The sequence below is a fragment of the Eleutherodactylus coqui genome, chromosome 2 (assembly GCF_035609145.1).
Source record: "Eleutherodactylus coqui strain aEleCoq1 chromosome 2, aEleCoq1.hap1, whole genome shotgun sequence".
Lineage (NCBI taxonomy): Eukaryota > Metazoa > Chordata > Amphibia > Anura > Eleutherodactylidae > Eleutherodactylus > Eleutherodactylus coqui.
Window position 1 is genome coordinate 139,591,019 of NC_089838.1, and position 21,982 is coordinate 139,613,000.

Consider the following 21,982-nt stretch of genomic DNA (forward strand, 5'->3'; position numbering starts at 1 on the left):
TTCCAATTTTGCTCCTGAGAAAGTTGTCATAATGGCTGTCAGTCACCTTTTCTACGCAGAAGGGTAAATTCCACTTACTCTCTGATACATCCCAGCTCCTATCTTGCTACAAATCTAGGCTGATTTACCATTACATACTCTAAAAATGAGCGCTGATGCCAATAACTATTATAGTCCTAGAGCTCAGAGTTTTTTTGAACTGTAATTTGACACCAATAGAAGTTTATGGAGCTTTGCTATAACTCCTTATTCCTTTGCTATGCATTGTTTCTACTCTAGAATATCTCCTTTATATAACACCATACAGATTCACTCTATCAACATATGAAGTGCCTACAACTATATAGTACATTTCCATAACTACTCAGTTTACCATCATTTGCCAGTTACCTGAGGTCTTATACTGAGTGACAATGATCTTGGACCAAAAATACAAGGAGTGCAGAGCACCCCCAAAGGAAAGAGTTTTCTTGGCGTTCCTAAGGGTCAATATACTATCAGTCTAAATCTTCTGTTTGTGTTGGAAGCACCAAGGAAACTCTTTTTTTGGGGGGTGCTCTGCACTCTTTGCATTTTTGCTATATATTCTACCTACCTACACTGGAGTGTATCGAAGGAAGTTTCGAAGCATGCTCTCCAGACCAATCAGTACTCTGTGGGATTATACTTAAGGCACACCTGGACTACAGGTACCATCGGGATATCCCAGTATATACCGGGATTGTCCCCCTGGCACCAGGTGAGTTACATCCTCATTTGCTTATTAGTATCATTGACCCCCTATCAAGGTGCTGCCCACATTGCACTTTCTATTAATGATCTTGGACTGGTAATGATGCTCGTATCAGCTTTTCATAGCATTTCTAAAGCAGATAAGAGAGGAACAACTTGCCATATGGGGCCAACTCAAATAATTATATTGACTGATGTTTTTATTTTAAGGTGAATGTTCTTTGTTGTTTTTTAGCACTTGTAATGAAACTTCTGTTAGAAATATGTCACACTAAAAGAAATTGAACCAACATATTTTACTTGTTTTCTGATTGCTCCACAAAATTAATATCAGATTTTCACAGTAATCACTGCCAGCAGCCATATTTCTTAATATACTACTACAAAATACAAAGGTAGTTATAGACACCACATCCCTCAGCATGCAGACAGACAAATTGCTATATGGAAGAGTATTACACAAGTACAATGTGCTGATGAACAACCACTTACATACCTACCGCACATTGAGGGGAGTGTCTGCTTAATATTATTCAAAGAGTGCCAAATTAAGCCATTCAGGCTTACAATGTGTTAATCACGTCCCATGCGATTCAGCCTGGTGAGTTGCCCTATTCCTGAAAAGTGAAGCACACTGGCAGTGATACCCAGGGCTCCCCTAGCACTTAAAGCCAGACTGCTTGCTGTAGAAATGATGATCAATAGAAATAAATGCGTGATATTGGTTGATATCTTGGCCAAAATACGCAACCTCTCAACCTACGTCTAGGGTCCTCCTTTTCTTGCGAGCACCTACATTAACATTACAAGCAAATCACAGAAAAAGGACATATTTAAAATATCATTGCCAGCCATATTTACTCATATACTGATAAAAAATACAAGGACAGGTATGAACACCATATCCTTCAGCATGCAGCCAAATTGCTATATAGAGGAGTATTGCACATGATGCTGTTTCTTGGTGCTGACTTTTAGTGCTGATAGTGAAACTTAAGTTAGAAATGTATTGCACTAAAATAAATCAAACTCACACATTTTGCTTCTTTTCTGATTGCTCCCCTATTGCTTGCTAAATTAATATCACCGTTATAGACAACTAAAAGATTCAATCTTTAAGCCAAGTTCACAGATACTAAACTCACCCCAAGGTTTTGAAGGGAACTTCCAGTCGTTTATTTCCCAAGATGGACAGAACAATTATTATTGAACAAAACAAGAAAAACACACACACAAAAAAATACATATATATATATATATATATATATATATATATATACACACACACACACACACACACACACACAAAAATACATATATATATATATATATATATATATATATATACACACACACACACACACACACACACATACACATGGGGGAGGCAGAGCAGGAGCAAGAATAGCCAGGCAACATGTTTCAAAGGTGTCCAGTAACCTTTTTTAAACAGGTACTTCATTTTGACTGCTGATTAATTAAAAACATTGTTGCTTTAAAATTGCATAAGAAATGAAAACAGAAATGCTTAAATTCGGATTTCTTTACAGAATATTTACAATTTGTTCTTGTTTTTTTCCCCAAAGCTGTTGTTTGGCAAACAGCACATTTAAACAATAAAAGAACATAATTAAAATCAGAATTATGGCCTTATCAAGCCATAAACTGTAATTTGAATATTTTACCTGTAAGGTTCATAAAATGCAAATTAATATCTGAAGATAAATATGTTAATGAAAATTGGAGCTGCTTAATGCTAGCCATTAATTGAGAAAGGAGCCTGGGATGTAAAACAAAAACACAGCCACATGTTTCTAGCAATGACAGAAGTAATCAAAATTGATTATGTTGGAAAATAGAACTGTATGGAAGTGAAATGCCTGCAATATCATTTTTATCACAAGATTGTACATCAAAACAGCCATTTCCTTTTGTTACAATATTCTATTAAAACCATTTACTAGGGTAAATGTATGTTCACAAAATTTGCATAATCACTAGAGATGAGCGAACGCGTTCGTCCGAGCTTGATATTCGTGCGAATATTAGGGTGTTCGGGATGTTCGTTATTCGTGACGAACACCATGCGGTGTTCTGGTTACTTTCACTTCCTTCCCTGAGACGTTAGCGCGCTTTTCTGGCCAATTGAAAGACAGGGAAGGCATTACAACTTCCCCCTGCAACGTTTAAGCCCTATACCACCCCCCTGCTGTGAGTGGCTGGCGAGATCAGGTGTTCGCCTAATATAAAAGTCGGCCCCTCCCGCGGCTCGCCTCAGATGCGGTGTGAGTTAGATGAGGGACAGTGCTGTTTATACCGGAGCTGCTGTAGGGAAAGAATTGGTAGTTAGTGTAGGCTTCAAGACCCCCCAAAGGTCCTTATTAGGGCCACTGATAGCTGTGTGTTGGCTGCTGTTAGCAGTGGGATTTTTTTTTCTTTCTCAAAATCGCCTCTGCAGACCGTTGCACCTGGCATTAGGGACAGAAGTGCTGCATAGGCAGGGAGAGTGTTAGGAGTGAGTGTAGCCTTCAAGAACCTCAACGGTCCTTTCTAGGGCCATATTTATCCGTGTGCAGTACTGTCCAGGCTGCTGTTGGCTGTGCTGCATTTTTTTTGGGCTTCTCAAAATCGCCTCTGCAGAGCATTGCACCCTCCATTGATACTGCAGGGAAAGAATTGTATAGGCAGGGCCACAACACAGTTATTATTCATAGAATATACGCAGTGCTGCCTGTTGGTGGGAAAAAACTGAAAAGAAATCTATTTGTCCAGCCTGTGTCCGTCCTTACGCCTGTGGAGACGTGTGAGCTGCGTGAAAAACATTGCTAAATCATACGCAGCCAGCTACGCTTTACTGCTGGGTTCGCCATTTGCTTTCCTTAATTGGGGAAAAAAATACCTGCTCTCCAAGAGTTATAATAACTCTGCTACCCTCACGTTCTGTGACACATAAGCAGGGACACAGCGCAGTTATTAAACTTCGCAGGTTCATTGAATATACGCAGTGCTGCCTGTTGGTGGGAAAAAACTGAAAACAAATCTATTTGTCCAGCCTGTGTCCGTCCTTACGCCTGTGGAGACGTGTGAGCTGCGTGAAAAACATTGCTAAATCATACGCAGCCAGCTACGCTTTACTGCTGGGTTCGCCATTTGCTTTCCTTAATTGGGGAAAAAAATACCTGCTCTCCAAGAGTTATAATAACTCTGCTACCCTCACGTTCTGTGACACATAAGCAGGGACACAGCGCAGTTATTAAACTTCGCAGGTTCATTGAATATACGCAGTGCTGCCTGTTGGTGGGAAAAAACTGAAAAGAAATCTATTTGTCCAGCCTGTGTCCGTCCTTACGCCTGTGTAGACGTGTGAGCTGCGTGAAAAACATTGCTAAATCATACGCAGCCAGCTACGCTTTACTGCTGGGTTCGCCATTTGCTTTCCTTAATTGGGAAAAAAAATACCTGCTCTCCAAGAGTTATAATAACTCTGCTACCCTCACGTTCTGTGACACATAAGCAGGGACACAGCGCAGTTATTAAACTTCGCAGGTTCATTGAATATACGCAGTGCTGCCTGTTGGTGGGAAAAAACTGAAAAGAAATCTATTTGTCCAGCCTGTGTCCGTCCTTACGCCTGTGTAGACGTGTGAGCTGCGTGAAAAACATTGCTAAATCATACGCAGCCAGCTACGCTTTACTGCTGGGTTCGCCATTTGCTTTCCTTAATTGGGGAAAAAAATACCTGCTCTCCAAGAGTTATAATAACTCTGCTACCCTCACGTTCTGTGACACATAAGCAGGGACACAGCGCAGTTATTAAACTTCGCAGGTTCATTGAATATACGCAGTGCTGCCTGTTGGTGGGAAAAAACTGAAAACAAATCTATTTGTCCAGCCTGTGTCCGTCCTTACGCCTGTGTAGACGTGTGAGCTGCGTGAAAAACATTGCTAAATCATACGCAGCCAGCTACGCTTTACTGCTGGGTTCGCCATTTGCTTTCCTTAATTGGGAAAAAAAATACCTGCTCTCCAAGAGTTATAATAACTCTGCTACCCTCACGTTCTGTGACACATAAGCAGGGACACAGCGCAGTTATTAAACTTCGCAGGTTCATTGAATATACGCAGTGCTGCCTGTTGGTGGGAAAAAACTGAAAAGAAATCTATTTGTCCAGCCTGTGTCCGTCCTTACGCCTGTGTAGACGTGTGAGCTGCGTGAAAAACATTGCTAAATCATACGCAGCCAGCTACGCTTTACTGCTGGGTTCGCCATTTGCTTTCCTTAATTGGGAAAAAAAAATACCTGCTCTCCAAGAGTTATAATAACTCTGCTACCCTCACGTTCTGTGACACATAAGCAGGGACACAGCACAGTTATTAAACTTAGATAATTCATTCACTAGAGGCAGTGGGGCCTTTCGTTTTCCAAAAAGGGCAAAAATTATATTTGGCCTGCAGTCTTGCGCCAATTTATTTCCTGCCTGGGAAATCTAATCACTGGTAATACAGCATGCTGAGGGGTAGGGGTAAGCCTAGAGGACGTGGACGTGGACGTGGCCGAGGACGCGGAGGGCCAAGTGAGGGTGTGGGCACAGGCCAAGCTCCTGATCCAGGTGTGTCGCAGCTGTCTGCTGCGCGATTAGGAGAGAGGCACGTTTCTGGCGTCCCCACATTCATCGCCCAATTAATGGGTCCACGCGGGAGACGGTTATTAGAAAATGAGCAGTGTGAGCAGGTCCTGTCCTGGATGGCAGAAAGTGCTTCGAGCAACCTATCGTCTACCCGCAGTTCTGCGCCGTCCACTGCTGCCAATCCGAATCCTCTGTCTGCTGCTCCTCCTTCCTCCCAGCCTCCTCAGTCCACTACAATGACACCTGCTCAGGAGCGGGAACACTCCCAGGAACTGTTCTCGGGCCCCTGCTTAGATTGGGCAGCAGCGGTTCCTCTCCCACCAGAGGAGTTTATCGTCACTGATGCCCAACCATTCGAAAGTTCCCGGGGTCCGGGGGAAGAGGCTGGGGACTTCCGCCAACTGTCTCAACAACTTTCTGTGGGTGAGGAGGACGATGACGATCAGACACAGTTGTCTTGCAGTGAGGTAGTAGTAAGGGCAGTAAGTCCCAGGGAGCAGCGCACAGAGGATTCGGAGGAAGAGCAGCAGGACGATGAGGTGACTGACCCCACCTGGTGTGCAACGCTTACTCAGGAGGACAGGTCTTCAGAGGGGGAGTCAAGGGCATCAGCAGGGCAGGTTGCAAGAGGCAGTGCGGTGGCCAGGGGTAGAGGCAGGGCCAGACCGAATAATCCACCAAGTGTTTCCCAAAGCGCCCCCTCGCGCCATGCCACCCTGCGTAGGCCGAGGTGCTCTAAGGTCTGGCAGTTTTTCACAGAGACGCCTGACGACCGACGAACAGTGGTGTGCAACCTTTGTCGCGCAAAGCTCAGCCGGGGAGCCAACACCAACAGCCTCACCACCACCACCATGCGCAGACATATGATGGCCAAGCACCCCGCAAGGTGGGACAAAGGCCGTTCACCGTCTCCGGTTTGCACCCCTGCCTCTCCCCCTGTGCCCCAACCTGCCACTGAGATGCAACCCCCCTCTCAGGACACAGGCACTACCGCCTCATGGCCTGCACCCACACCCTCATCTCCGCTGTCCTCGGCCCCATCCAGCAGTGTAGTTCAGCGCACCGTTCAGCCGTCGCTTGCGCAAGTGTTCGAGCGCAAGCGCAAGTACGCCGCCACGCACCCGCACGCTCAAACGTTAACCGTCCGCATCGCAAAATTCATCAGCCTTGAGATGCTGCCGTATAGGGTTGTGGAAACGGAGTCCTTCAAAAGTATCATGGAGGCGGCGGCCCCGCGCTACTCAGTTCCCAGTCGCCACTACTTTTCCCGATGTGCCGTCCCAGCCCTGCACGACCACGTCTCCCGCAACATTGTGCGCGCCCTCACCAACGCGGTTACTGCCACGGTCCACTTAACTACGGACACGTGGACAAGCACAGGCGGGCAGGGCCACTACATCTCCCTGACGGCACATTGGGTGAATTTAGTGGAGGCTGGGACAGAGTCAGAGCCTGGGACCGCTCACGTCCTACCCACCCCCAGAATTGCGGGCCCCAGCTCGGTGCTGGTATCTGCGGAGGTGTATGCTTCCTCCACTAAAGCACCCTCCTCCTCCTCCTCCTCCTCTGTCTCACAATCAAGATGTGTTAGCAGCAGCATGTCGCCAGCAGTCGGTGTCGCGCGGTGTGGCAGCACAGCGGTGGGCAAGCGTCAGCAGGCCGTGCTGAAACTACTCAGCTTAGGCGATAAGAGGCACACGGCCCACGAACTGCTGCAGGGTCTGACACAGCAGACCGACCGCTGGCTTGCGCCGCTGAGCCTCCAACCGGGCATGGTCGTGTGTGACAACGGCCGTAACCTGGTGGCGGCTCTGCAGCTTGGCAGCCTCACGCACGTGCCATGCCTGGCCCACGTCTTTAATTTGGTGGTTCAGCGGTTTCTGAAAAGCTACCCACGCTTGTCAGACCTGCTCGTAAAGGCGCGCCGGCTCTGCGCACATTTCCGCAAGTCCCACACGGACGCTGCCACCCTGCGCACCCTGCAACATCACTTTAAGCTGCCAGTGCACCGACTGCTGTGCGACGTGCCCACACGGTGGAACTCTACGCTCCACATGTTGGCCAGGCTCTATGAACAACGGAGAGCTATAGTCGAATACCAACTCCAACATGGGCGGCGCAGTGGGAGTCAGCCTCCTCAATTCCTTTCAGAAGAGTGGGCCTGGTTGGCAGACATCTGCCATGTCCTTGGTAATTTTGAGGAGTCTACCCAGGTGGTGAGCGGCGATGCTACAATCATTAGCGTCACCATTCCTCTGCTATGCATCTTGAGAAATTCCCTGCAAACCATAAAGGCAGCTGCTTTGCGCTCGGAAACGGGGGCGGGGGAAGACAGTATGCCGCTGGATAGTCAGGGCACCCTCCTGTCTATTTCTCAGCGCGTACAGGAGGAGGAGGAGGAGCATGAGGAGGAGGGGGAAGAGACAGCTTGGCCCGCTGCTGACGGTACACCGGCTGATTGCCTGTCATCCTTTCAGCGTGTATGGCCTGAGGAGGAGGAGGAGGAGGAGGATCCTGAAAGTGATCTTCCTAGTGAAGACAGCCATGTGTTGCGTACAGGTACCCTGGCACACATGGCTGACTTCATGTTAGGATGCCTTTCTCGTGACCCTCGCGTTGCACGCATTCTGGCCACTACGGATTACTGGGTGTACACACTGCTCGATCCACGGTATAAGGAGAACCTGCCCACTCTCATTCCCGAAGAGGAAAGGGGTTCGAGAGTGTTGCTATACCACAGGACCCTTGCGGACAAGCTGATGGTAAAATTCCCAGCCGACAGCGCTAGTGGCAGAAGGCGCAGTTCCGAGGGCCATGTTGCAGGGGATGTGCGTAGATCGAGCAGCATGTACATCCCAGGCAGTGCAACAGTCTTTAAGGGCCTGGCCAGCTTTATGGCTCCCCACCAAGACTGTGTCACCGCTCCCCAGTCACGGCTGAGTCGGCGGGAGCACTGCAAAAGGATGGTGAGGGAGTACGTAGCGGATCGCACGACCATCCTTGGTGACGCCTCTGCCCCCTACAACTACTGGGTGTCGAAGCTGGACACGTGGCCTGAACTAGCCCTGTATGCCCTTGAGGTGCTTGCTTGTCCTGCGGCTAGCGTGTTGTCGGAGAGGGTGTTTAGTGCGGCTGGGGGAATCATCACAGATAAGCGTAGCCGCTTGTCAACCGACAGTGCCGACAGGCTAACACTCATCAAGATGAACAAAGGCTGGATTTCGCCAGACTTCTGTTCTCCACCAGCGGACAGCAGCGATACGTAAGCAATACGTAGGCTGCACCCGCGGATGGAAGCTACGTTCTCTCTCACCATCCAAAACGGGGACATTTCTGCTTCATCAATCTGTGTCTAATATTCCTCCTCCTCCTCCTCCTGCTCCTCCTCCTGAAACCTCACGTAATCACGCTGAACGGGCAATTTTTCTTAGGGCCACAAGGCTCACTCAAATAATTTTTCTGAACAATTTTTATAAGTTTCAATGCGCTTAAAAGCATTGGAACTTTAACTTGAACCAATTTTTCGTTACACTGGGCTGCCTCCAGGCCTAGTTACCACTTAAGCCACATTAACCAAAGCGATTAATGGGTTTCACCTGCCCTCTTGGCTGGCCATGGCCAATTTTTGGGATGTACATTAGTACTGTTGATACAGCAATTTTTGTGGGCCCTCGCCTACAGTGTAATCAAATTAATTTTTAGCCCACCTGCATTACAGCTGACGTTACCTCAGCTGTGTTGGGCAATGCAATGGGATATTTTTGTGTACCGCCGGTGGGTTCCAGGGAGCCACCCATGCTGTAGGTGCACACTGAGTTTTTAATACTTCTGTACACTTCTAAAGAACCCGTCTGACTGGGGCATGCAGTGTGGGCCGAAGCCCACCTGTATTACGCACGACATTACTACCTCAGCTGTGTTGGGCAATGCAATGGGATATTTCTATGTACCGCCGGTGGCTTCCTGGCACCCACCCAGGCAGTGGGTCCACAGGGAGTTAAACCTACATGTGTCCACTTGTAAAGAACCCCAGTCTGACTGGGGCATGCAGTGTGGGCCGAAGCCCACCTGCATTACGCACGACATTACTACCTCAGCTGTGTTGGGCAATGCAATGGGATATTTTTGTGTACCGCCGGTGGGTTCCAGGGAGCCACCCATGCTGTAGGTGCACACTGAGTTTTTAATACTTCTGTACACTTCTAAAGAACCCGTCTGACTGGGGCATGCAGTGTGGGCCGAAGCCCACCTGTATTACGCACGACATTACTACCTCAGCTGTGTTGGGCAATGCAATGGGATATTTCTATGTACCGCCGGTGGCTTCCTGGCACCCACCCAGGCAGTGGGTCCACAGGGAGTTAAACCTACATGTGTCCACTTGTAAAGAACCCCAGTCTGACTGGGGCATGCAGTGTGGGCCGAAGCCCACCTGCATTACGCACGACATTACTACCTCAGCTGTGTTGGGCAATGCAATGGGATATTTTTGTGTACCGCCGGTGGGTTCCAGGGAGCCACCCATGCTGTAGGTGCACACTGAGTTTTTAATACTTCTGTACACTTCTAAAGAACCCGTCTGACTGGGGCATGCAGTGTGGGCCGAAGCCCACCTGTATTACGCACGACATTACTACCTCAGCTGTGTTGGGCAATGCAATGGGATATTTCTATGTACCGCCGGTGGCTTCCTGGCACCCACCCAGGCAGTGGGTCCACAGGGAGTTAAACCTACATGTGTCCACTTGTAAAGAACCCCAGTCTGACTGGGGCATGCAGTGTGGGCCGAAGCCCACCTGCATTAACCCTTTCCAGTCCACTGTGTGACCTGTGAAGACATTAGGGTTTAAGGCTGTACAGCTCCGTTGTTGGTAGACGTCCGTCGGGGTTCTCTTACTGTATATTGCCAGCCTCTCTGCTGTCGGAGCCTATCCTACGTGTCAGCTCATGCAGTACTGGCTTTAGCCAGCATATAGCGCCGTTGTATAACAGCAGAAAAAGAGTAAGCCCCCTAGGAAAACCATATACAAATTGGATTGGAAAGGGTTAAGCACAACATTACTACCTCAGCTGTGTTGGGCAATGCAATGGGATATTTCTATGTACCGCCGGTGGCTTCCTGGCACCCACCCATGCTGTAGGTGCACACGGAGTTTTTACTACATCTGTACACTTATAAAGAACCCCAGTCAGACTGGGGCATGCAGTGTGGGCCGAAGCCCACCTGCATTAAGCACGACATTACTACCTCAGCTGTGTTGGGCAATGCAATGGGATATTTCTGTGTACCGCCAGTGGGTTCCAGGGAGCCACCCATGCTGTGGGTCGACAGGGACTTCACAATAGGGAGTTGTACCTGCCTGTGTCTATGAATTAAAAAGCCCGGTCTGACTGGGGCATGCAGACACCTTGACAGAATGAATAGTGTGTGGCACATAGGTTCCCCATTGCTATGCCCACGTGTGCAGCTCCTGATGGCGGTGGCACAGGATTCTATTTCTCATTGCTTCTGTACAGCATTGTGGGCTATCGCTCCGCCACTTTTAAAGAGGGTCGCTGCCTAGCCGTGCCAACCTCTGCAGTGTGTGCCTGCGGTCCCTCGTCATGGCAGACGCAATTCTAAATAGACATGAGCGTGGTGTGGCATGAGGGCAGCTGAAGGCTGCGCAGGGACACTTTGGTGTGCGCTGTGGGGGGGAGGGGGGGCGGTTGGGCAGCATGTAACCCAGGAGAAGTGTCAGTGGAGTGTCATGCAGGCAGTGATTGTGCTTTGTTGGAGGTAGTGTGGTGCTTAGCAAAGGTATGCCATGCTAATGAGGGCTTTTCAGAAGTAAAAGTTGTTGGGAGGGGGGGGGCCCACTCTTGCCGGTATTGTGGCTTAATAGTGGGACCTGGGAACTTGAGATGCAGCCCAACATGTAGCCCCTCGCCTGCCCTATCCGTCACTGTGTCATTCCCATCACTTTCCTGAATTGCCCAGATTTTCACACATGAAAACCTTAGCGAGCATCGGCGAAATACAAAAATGTTCTGGTCGCCCATTGACTTCAATGGGGTTCGTTGTTCGAAACGAACCCTCGAGCATCACGGGAAGTTCGTTACGAATAACGAACACCCGAACATTTTGGTGTTCGCTCATCTCTAATAATCACCTTTTTCATCTCTTTTTGTTAAAGGGAGCTTAGAAGAGAAGTTATAATGTTGGCGTGCAGTTTTGGCAACAAGCAGTGTCATCAAGAAGCAGCAACGATGATCTCTGACTGGATTTCCAGTAACAGAAATCGGTGAGTGAGTATTAAACCATCAAAAAAAAAACAAAGTAAATTGGGCGCCTTTAATTGCGAATTATGTATAATAACTCTGAATTTTGGGGAAAACCATTGTTTTCCATGTGAATTTTTGCACATGCATGTACGTAAATTTACACATATACACAAAACAGTGGGTATCAAACACAAATTTGCATAGCCCTGGGCATTCTTCTGTGGTTGCTGACTCTTCTATGCCTGCTTTCTATTTTCTAAAGGAAAACTATAGTAAAGTCATTTGAGACATTTTAAACTAATCATTTCTTCACTTCTGCAGTGAACTGGAGTTAACACAATTCATTTGACATACAGGCTGATACACAGACACAATCTTCCAGCCCTCCTGTGCCTAAAGGCCCTTTTATACAGAGCGATAATTGTTCAAAAAAATCATTCAAATTAGTGAAAATAAACGATAATTGTTCAGTGTAAATACAGCCAATGGACAAAAACTGAATGATAAATTGTTTGCTTAGCGTTCATCATTCATTTTATGCAGGCATAAAAATTATTGTTGGCTCATTCACGAATCGTTCAGTTTAAACAAAAACCATTCAGTCATTTTCATTCACTTATACAGTGAATGTGAATGTTTAAACAATTTCTCGTTTAAATGAGCCTGCATAATCTGGTTGTATAAACAGGCTGCCCGAGTGAACAAACGAGGTCTGACATTGTTCGCTCCTTTGCTCGTTCAAACAAGAAATATCAAGGTCTATACGGACACTAACGGTACTTTCACAGGATGATCATTACTCCTGTTCTTTCAACACAGGAGCAATAGTTGTTCAGTGTATGGAGGTGGAGATCTCCAGAGATCTCTTTCAGCTACCCACCTTCATTTACTGTGAACAGGCAGTCATTAAAAAGATCAACCACTGCCTGTTTACACTGAGCAAAAAGTTGGTCACTAGTTGCTTTGTTTCAGTGATCTGAAATGAATCTACTAGTGACTAATTAGCAATTTTTCACTTCGTAACTTGTCAATTCCTGTGTTTACACGGGACAGCTATCACTTAAAATTGTAAAAATACTGTTAGACATGCATCTGTAATACTCACAACCTGGAATGATCCTTATTAGAGATGAGCGAACGTGTTCTTCCGAGCTTGATATTCGTGCGAATATTAGGGTGTTTGGGATGTTCGTTATTCGTAACGAACACCATGCGGTGTTCTGGTTACTTTCCCTTCCTTCCCTGAGACGTTAGCGCGCTTTTCTGGCCAATTGAAAGACAGGGAAGGCATTACAACTTCCCCCTGTGACGTTCAAGCCCTATACCACCCCCCTGCTGTGAGTGGCTGGGGAGATCAGGTGTCACCCGAACATAAAAGTCGGCCCCTCCCGCGGTTCGCCTCAGATGCGGTGTGAGTTAGATGAGGGACAGTGCTGTTTATACCGGAGCTGCTGTAGGGAAAGAATTGGTAGTTAGTGTAGGCTTCAAGACCCCCCAAAGGTCCTTATTAGGGCCACTGATAGCTGTGTGTTGGCTGCTGTTAGCAGTGGCAAATTTTTTTTTTCTCAAAATCGCCTCTGCAGACCGTTGCACCTGGCATTAGGGACAGAAGTGCTGCATAGGCAGGGAGAGTGTTAGGAGTGAGTGTAGCCTTCAAGAACCTCAACGGTCCTTTCTAGGGCCATATTTATCCGTGTGCAGTACTGTCCAGGCTGCTGTTAGCTGTGCTGCATTTTTTTTTGCTTCTCAAAATCGCCTCTGCAGACCATTGCACCCTCCATTGATACTGCAGGGAAAGAATTGTATAGGCAGGGCCACAACACAGTTATTATTCATAGAATATACTCAGTGCTGCCTTTTGGTGGAAAAAAACTGAAAACAAATCTATTTGTCCAGCCTCTGTCCGTCCTGAGGGCGGTGGACACGTGTGAGCTGCTTGAACAACATTGCTAAATCAGACGCACCCAGCTACGCTTTACTGCTGGCTTCGCCATTTGCTTTCCTTAATTGGGAAAAAAATACCTGCTCTCCAAGAGTTATAATAACTCTGCTACCCTCACGTTCTGTGACACATAAGCAGGGACACAGCACAGTTATTAAACTTCTCATGTTCATTGAATATACGCAGTGCTGCCTTTTGGTGGAAAAAAACTGAAAACAAATCTATTTGTCCAGCCTCTGTCCGTCCTAAGGGCGGTGGACACGTGTGAGCTGCTTGAACAACATTGCTAAATCAGACGCACCCAGCTACGCTTTACTGCTGGCTTCGCCATTTGCTTTCCTTAATTGGGAAAAAAATACCTGCTCTCCAAGAGTTATAATAACTCTGCTACCCTCACGTTCTGTGACACATAAGCAGGGACACAGCACAGTTATTAAACTTCTCATGTTCATTGAATATACGCAGTGCTGCCTTTTGGTGGAAAAAAACTGAAAACAAATCTATTTGTCCAGCCTCTGTCCGTCCTAAGGGCGGTGGACACGTGTGAGCTGCGTGAACAACATTGCTAAATCAGACGCACCCAGCTACGCTTTACTGCTGGCTTCGCCATTTGCTTTCCTTAATTGGGAAAAAAATACCTGCTCTCCAAGAGTTATAATAACTCTGCTACCCTCACGTTCTGTGACACATAAGCAGGGACACAGCACAGTTATTAAACTTCTCATGTTCATTGAATATACGCAGTGCTGCCTTTTGGTGGAAAAAAACTGAAAACAAATCTATTTGTCCAGCCTCTGTCCGTCCTAAGGGCGGTGGACACGTGTGAGCTGCTTGAACAACATTGCTAAATCAGACGCACCCAGCTACGCTTTACTGCTGGCTTCGCCATTTGCTTTCCTTAATTGGGAAAAAAATACCTGCTCTCCAAGAGTTATAATAACTCTGCTACCCTCACGTTCTGTGACACATAAGCAGGGACACAGCACAGTTATTAAACTTCTCATGTTCATTGAATATACGCAGTGCTGCCTTTTGGTGGAAAAAAACTGAAAACAAATCTATTTGTCCAGCCTCTGTCCGTCCTAAGGGCGGTGGACACGTGTGAGCTGCTTGAACAACATTGCTAAATCAGACGCACCCAGCTACGCTTTACTGCTGGCTTCGCCATTTGCTTTCCTTAATTGGGAAAAAAATACCTGCTCTCCAAGAGTTATAATAACTCTGCTACCCTCACGTTCTGTGACACATAAGCAGGGACACAGCACAGTTATTAAACTTCTCATGTTCATTGAATATACGCAGTGCTGCCTTTTGGTGGAAAAAAACTGAAAACAAATCTATTTGTCCAGCCTCTGTCCGTCCTAAGGGCGGTGGACACGTGTGAGCTGCGTGAACAACATTGCTAAATCAGACGCACCCAGCTACGCTTTACTGCTGGCTTCGCCATTTGCTTTCCTTAATTGGGAAAAAAATACCTGCTCTCCAAGAGTTATAATAACTCTGCTACCCTCACGTTCTGTGACACATAAGCAGGGACACAGCACAGTTATTAAACTTCTCATGTTCATTGAATATACGCAGTGCTGCCTTTTGGTGGAAAAAAACTGAAAACAAATCTGTTTGTCCAGCCTCTGTCCATCCTAAGGGCGGTGGACACGTGTGAGCTGCTTGAACAACATTGCTAAATCAGACGCACCCAGCTACGCTTTACTGCTGGCTTCGCCATTTGCTTTCCTTAATTGGGAAAAAAATACCTGCTCTCCAAGAGTTATAATAACTCTGCTACCCTCACGTTCTGTGACACATAAGCAGGGACACAGCACAGTTATTAAACTTCTCATGTTCATTGAATATACGCAGTGCTGCCTTTTGGTGGAAAAAAACTGAAAACAAATCTATTTGTCCAGCCTCTGTCCGTCCTAAGGGCGGTGGACACGTGTGAGCTGCTTGAACAACATTGCTAAATCAGACGCACCCAGCTACGCTTTACTGCTGGCTTCGCCATTTGCTTTCCTTAATTGGGAAAAAAATACCTGCTCTCCAAGAGTTATAATAACTCTGCTACCCTCACGTTCTGTGACACATAAGCAGGGACACAGCACAGTTATTAAACTTAGATAATTCATTCACTAGAGGCAGTGGGGCCTTTCGTTTTCCAAAAAGGGCAAAAATTATATTTGGCCTGCAGTCTTGCGCCAATTTATTTCCTGCCTGTGAAATCAAATCACTGGTAATACAGCATGCTGAGGGGTAGGGGTAGGCCTAGAGGACGTGGACGCGGCCGAGGACGCGGAGGGCCAAGTCAGGGTGTGGGCACAGCCCGAGCTCCTGATCCCGGTGTGTCGCAGCCGACTGCTGCGCGATTAGGAGAGAGGCACGTTTCTGGCGTCCCCACATTCATCGCCCAATTAATGGGTCCACGCGGGAGACGGTTATTAGAAAATGAGCAGTGTGAGCAGGTCCTGTCCTGGATGGCAGAAAGTGCTTCGAGCAACCTATCGTCAACACGCAGTTCTGCGCCGTCCACTGCTGCAAATCCGAATCCTCTGTCTGCTGCTCCTCCTTCCTCCCAGCCTCCTCACTCCACTACAATGACACCTGCTCAGGAGCGGGAACACTCCCAGGAACTGTTCTCGGGCCCCTGCTTAGATTGGGCAGCAGCGGTTCCTCTCCCACCAGAGGAGTTTATCGTCACTGATGCCCAACCATTCGAAAGTTCCCGGGGTCCGAGGGAAGAGGCTGGGGACTTCCGCCAACTGTCTCAACAACTTTCTGTGGGTGAGGAGGATGATGACGATCAGACACAGTTGTCTTGCAGTGAGGTAGTAGTAAGGGCAGTAAGTCCAAGGGAGCAGCGCACAGAGGATTCGGAGGAAGAGCAGCAGGACGATGAGGTGACTGACCCCACCTGGTGTGCAACGCTTACTCAGGAGGACAGGTCTTCAGAGGGGGAGTCAAGGGCATCAGCAGGGCAGGTTGCAAGAGGCAGTGCGGTGGCCAGGGCCAGGGGTAGAGGCAGGGCCAGACCGAATAATCCACCAAGTGTTTCCCAAAGCGCCCCCTCGCGCCATGCCACCCTGCAGAGGCCGAGGTGCTCTAAGGTCTGGCAGTTTTTCACAGAGACGCCTGACGACCGACGAACAGTGGTGTGCAACCTTTGTTGCGCAAAGCTCAGCCGGGGAGCCAACACCAACAGCCTCACCACCACCACCATGCGCAGACATATGATGGCCAAGCACCCCACAAGGTGGGACGAAGGCCGTTCACCGCCTCCGGTTTGCACCCCTGCCTCTCCCCCTGTGCCCCAACCTGCCACTGAGATGCAACCCCCCTCTCAGGACACAGGCACTACCGCCTCATGGCCTGCACCCACACCCTCATCTCCGCTGTCCTCGGCCCCATCCAGCAGTGTAGTTCAGCGCACCGTTCAGCCGTCGCTTGCGCAAGTGTTCGAGCGCAAGCGCAAGTACGCCGCCGCGCACCCGCACGCTCAAACGTTAACCGTCCGCATAGCAAAATTCATCAGCCTTGAGATGCTGCCGTATAGGGTTGTGGAAACTGAGTCCTTCAAAAGTATCATGGAGGCGGCGGCCCCGCGCTACTCAGTTCCCAGTCGCCACTACTTTTCCCGATGTGCCGTCCCAGCCCTGCACGACCACGTCTCCCGCAACATTGTGCGCGCCCTCACCAACGCGGTTACTGCCACGGTCCACTTAACTACGGACACGTGGACAAGCACAGGCGGGCAGGGCCACTACATCTCCCTGACGGCACATTGGGTGAATTTAGTGGAGGCTGGGACAGAGTCAGAGCCTGGGACCGCTCACGTCCTACCCACCCCCAGAATTGCGGGCCCCAGCTCGGTGCTGGTATCTGCGGAGGTGTATGCTTCCTCCACTAAAGCACCCTCCTCCTCCTCCTCCTCCTCCTCCTCTGTCTCGCAATCAAGATGTGTTAGCAGCAGCATGTCGCCAGCAGTCGGTGTCGCGCGGTGTGGCAGCACAGCGGTGGGCAAGCGTCAGCAGGCCGTGCTGAAACTACTCAGCTTAGGCGATAAGAGGCACACGGCCCACGAACTGCTGCAGGGTCTGACACAGCAGACCGACCGCTGGCTTGCGCCGCTGAGCCTCCAACCGGGCATGGTCGTGTGTGACAACGGCCGTAACCTGGTGGCGGCTCTGCAGCTCGGCAGCCTCACGCACGTGCCATGCCTGGCCCACGTCTTTAATTTGGTGGTTCAGCGGTTTCTGAAAAGCTACCCACGCTTGTCAGACCTGCTCGTAAAGGCGCGCCGGCTCTGCGCACATTTCCGCAAGTCCCACACGGATGCTGCCACCCTGCGCACCCTGCAACATCACTTTAAACTGCCAGTGCACCGACTGCTGTGCGACGTGCCCACACGGTGGAACTCTACGCTCCACATGTTGGCCAGGCTCTATGAACAACGTAGAGCTATAGTCGAATACCAACTCCAACATGGGCGGCGCAGTGGGAGTCAGCCTCCTCAATTCCTTTCAGAAGAGTGGGCCTGGTTGGCAGACATCTGCCAGGTCCTTGGTAATTTTGAGGAGTCTACCCAGGTGGTGAGCGGCGATGCTACAATCATTAGCGTCACCATTCCTCTGCTATGCATCTTGAGAAATTCCCTGCAAACCATAAAGGCAGCTGCTTTGCGCTCGGAAACGGGGGCGGGGGAAGACAGTATGCCGCTGGATAGTCAGGGCACCCTCCTGTCTATTTCTCAGCGCGTACAGGAGGAGGAGGAGGAGCATGAGGAGGATGAGGAGGAGGGGGAAGAGACAGCTTGGGCCGCTGCTGACGGTACACCGGCTGATTGCCTGTCATCCTTTCAGCGTGTATGGCCTGAGGAGGAGGAGGAGGAGGAGGAGGATCCTGAAAGTGATCTTCCTAGTGAAGACAGCCATGTGTTGCGTACAGGTACCCTGGCACACATGGCTGACTTCATGTTAGGATGCCTTTCTCGTGACCCTCGCGTTGCACGCATTCTGGCCACTACGGATTACTGGGTGTACACACTGCTCGATCCACGGTATAAGGAGAACCTGCCCACTCTGATTCCCGAAGAGGAAAGGGGTTCGAGAGTGTTGCTATACCACAGGACCCTTGCGGACAAGCTGATGGTAAAATTCCCAGCCGACAGCGCTAGTGGCAGAAGGCGCAGTACCGAGGGCAAGGTAGCAGGGGATGTGCGTAGATCGAGCAGCATGTACATCCCAGGCAGTGCAACAGTCTTTAAGGGCCTGGCCAGCTTTATGGCTCCCCACCAAGACTGTGTCACCGCTCCCCAGTCACGGCTGAGTCGGCGGGAGCACTGTAAAAGGATGGTGAGGGAGTACGTAGCGGATCGCACGACCATCCTTGGTGACGCCTCTGCCCCCTACAACTACTGGGTGTCGAAGCTGGACATGTGGCCTGAACTAGCGCTGTATGCCCTGGAGGTGCTTGCTTGTCCTGCGGCTAGCGTCTTGTCGGAGAGGGTGTTTAGTGCGGCTGGGGGAATCATCACAGATAAGCGTAGCCGCTTGTCAACCGACAGTGCCGACAGGCTAACACTCATCAAGATGAACAAAGCCTGGATTTCCCCAGACTTCTGTTCTCCACCAGCGGACAGCAGCGATACGTAAGCAATACGTAGGCTGCACCCGCGGATGGAAGCTACGTTCTCTCTCACCATCCAAAACGGGGACATTTCTGCTTCATCAATCTGTGTCTAATATTCCTCCTCCTCCTCCTCCTGCTCCTCCTCCTGAAACCTCACGTAATCACGCTGAACGGGCAATTTTTCTTAGGGCCACAAGGCTCACTCAAATAATTTTTCAGAACAATTTTTATAAGTTTCAATGCGCTTAAAAGCATTGGAACTTTAACTTGAACCAATTTTTCGTTACACTGGGCTGCCTCCAGGCCTAGTTACCACTTAAGCCACATTAACCAAAGCGATTAATGGGTTTCACCTGCCCTCTTGGCTGGCCATGGCCAATTTTTGGGATGTACATTAGTACTGTTGATACAGCAATTTTTGTGGGCCCTCGCCTACAGTGTAATCAAATTAATTTTTAGGCCACCTGCATTACAGCTGACGTTACCTCAGCTGTGTTGGGCAATGCAATGGGATATTTTTATGTACCGCCGGTGGGTTCCAGGGAGCCACCCATGCTGTAGGTGCACACTGAGTTTTTAATACATCTGTACACTTCTAAAGAACCCGTCTGACTGGGGCATGCAGTGTGGGCCGAAGCCCACCTGTATTACGCACGACATTACTACCTCAGCTGTGTTGGGCAATGCAATGGGATATTTCTATGTACCGCCGGTGGCTTCCTGGCACCCACCTAGGCAGTGGGTCCACAGGGAGTTTAACCTACATGTGTCCACTTGTAAAGAACCCCAGTCTGACTGGGGCATGCAGTGTGGGCCGAAACCCACCTGCATTAACCCTTTCCAGTCCACTGTGTGACCTGTGAAGACATTAGGGTTTAAGGCTGTACAGCTCCGTTGTTGGTAGACGTCCGTCGGGGTTCTCTTACTGTATATTGCCAGCCTCTCTGCTGTCGGAGCCTATCCTACGTGTCAGCTCATGCAGTACTGGCTTTAGCCAGCATATAGCGCCGTTGTATAACAGCAGAAAAAGAGTAAGCCCCCTAGGAAAACCATATACAAATTGGATTGGAAAGGGTTAAGCACAACATTACTACCTCAGCTGTGTTGGGCAATGCAATGGGATATTTCTATGTACCGCCGGTGGCTTCCTGGCACCCACCCATGCTGTAGGTGCACACGGAGTTTTTACTACATCTGTACACTTATAAAGAACCCCAGTCAGACTGGGGCATGCAGTGTGGGCCGAAGCCCACCTGCATTAAGCACGACATTACTACCTCAGCTGTGTTGGGCAATGCAATGGGATATTTCTGTGTACCGCCGGTGGGTTCCAGGGAGCCACCCATGCTGTGGGTCGACAGGGACTTCACAATAGGGAGTGGTACCTGCCTGTGTCTATGAATTAAAAAGCCCGGTCTGACTGGGGCATGCAGACACCTTGACAGAATGAATAGTGTGTGGCACATAGGTTCCCCATTGCTATGCCCACGTGTGCAGCTCCTGATGGCGGTGGCACAGGATTCTATTTCTCATTGCTTCTGTACAGCATTGTGGGCTATCGCTCCGCCACTTTTAAAGAGGGTCGCTGCCTAGCCGTGCCAACCTCTGCAGTGTGTGCCTGCGGTCCCTCGTCATGGCAGACGCAATTCTAAATAGACATGAGCGTGGTGTGGCATGAGGGCAGCTGAAGGCTGCCCAGGGACACTTTGGTGTGCGCTGTGGGGGGGGAGGGGGGGCGGTTGGGCAGCATGTAACCCAGGAGAAGTGTCAGTGGAGTGTCATGCAGGCAGTGATTGTGCTTTGTTGGAGGTAGTGTGGTGCTTAGCAAAGGTATGCCATGCTAATGAGGGCTTTTCAGAAGTAAAAGTTGTTGGGAGGGGGGGGGCCCACTCTTGCCGGTATTGTGGCTTAATAGTGGGACCTGTGAACTTGAGATGCAGCCCAACACGTAGCCCCTCGCCTGCCCTATCCGTCACTGTGTCATTCCCATCACTTTCCTGAATTGCCCAGATTTTCACACATGAAAACCTTAGCGAGCATCGGCGAAATACAAAAATGTTCTGGTCGCCCATTGACTTCAATGGGGTTCGTTGTTCGAAACGAACCCTCGAGCATCACGGGAAGTTCGTTCCGAATAACGAACACCCGAACATTTTGGTGTTCGCTCATCTCTAATCCTTATAACTTTAGCTTCTGACATACAGTATATGAGCTGTCTATCTCCCCCTTTGTTCTGACAGTTAAGTATTAAGGCGCATACTGTAGTTACCAGCATGTATATTTACATGCAAATACTCTGTGCTCTCACACACGCATAAAAATGAAGCTTTGCAAATAGTCTTGAGGCTGTGTCTACCTGAGTATATCCATTTTTATATACTACAGACCTCATGTGTTCTTTTCTAATAGCCATATTCCTTGCTTCTTGCTGACTTTCTAAATGTGTGTAAGGCCTTAGTCAGACGGGCGTTTTTTCGCGCGATTTGCGCATGCGCATGCGTCCGGCGATTTTTTAAAACCATTGCTTTGCAATGGTGTCGGACACATGAGCGCTTTTTATGCGCTCGTCCGATAAATTATAGAACAGAAATCGCAGATCGCACCTATCTGCGATTCCTGTTCTCTTCTCTATATGCGCTCAATGGGGCCGGCAGCAGCAGCGCCGACCCCATTGAGAACATATAGAAGACAAATCATTCTTCTCTGCCACAGCTGTTATAGCTGTGGCAGAGAAGAACGATGTTTGCCCATTGAATTCAATGGAGCCGGCAATACAGCCAGCTCCATTGAAAGC

At 49.1% G+C, this 21,982-nt stretch overlaps 1 protein-coding gene across 1 annotated transcript in view; it reads left to right on the forward strand.

Moving 5' to 3' along the window:
- The window catches only part of TRHDE (thyrotropin releasing hormone degrading enzyme), an 819,510-nt gene that overhangs the window by 735,950 nt on the left and 61,578 nt on the right, over window positions 1–21,982 (forward strand). Inside the window, exon 15 of the mRNA XM_066589876.1 lies at window positions 11,537–11,644. Coding sequence (XP_066445973.1) covers window positions 11,537–11,644 — 108 coding nt within the window. The remainder of the gene's footprint in view (window positions 1–11,536; window positions 11,645–21,982) is intronic.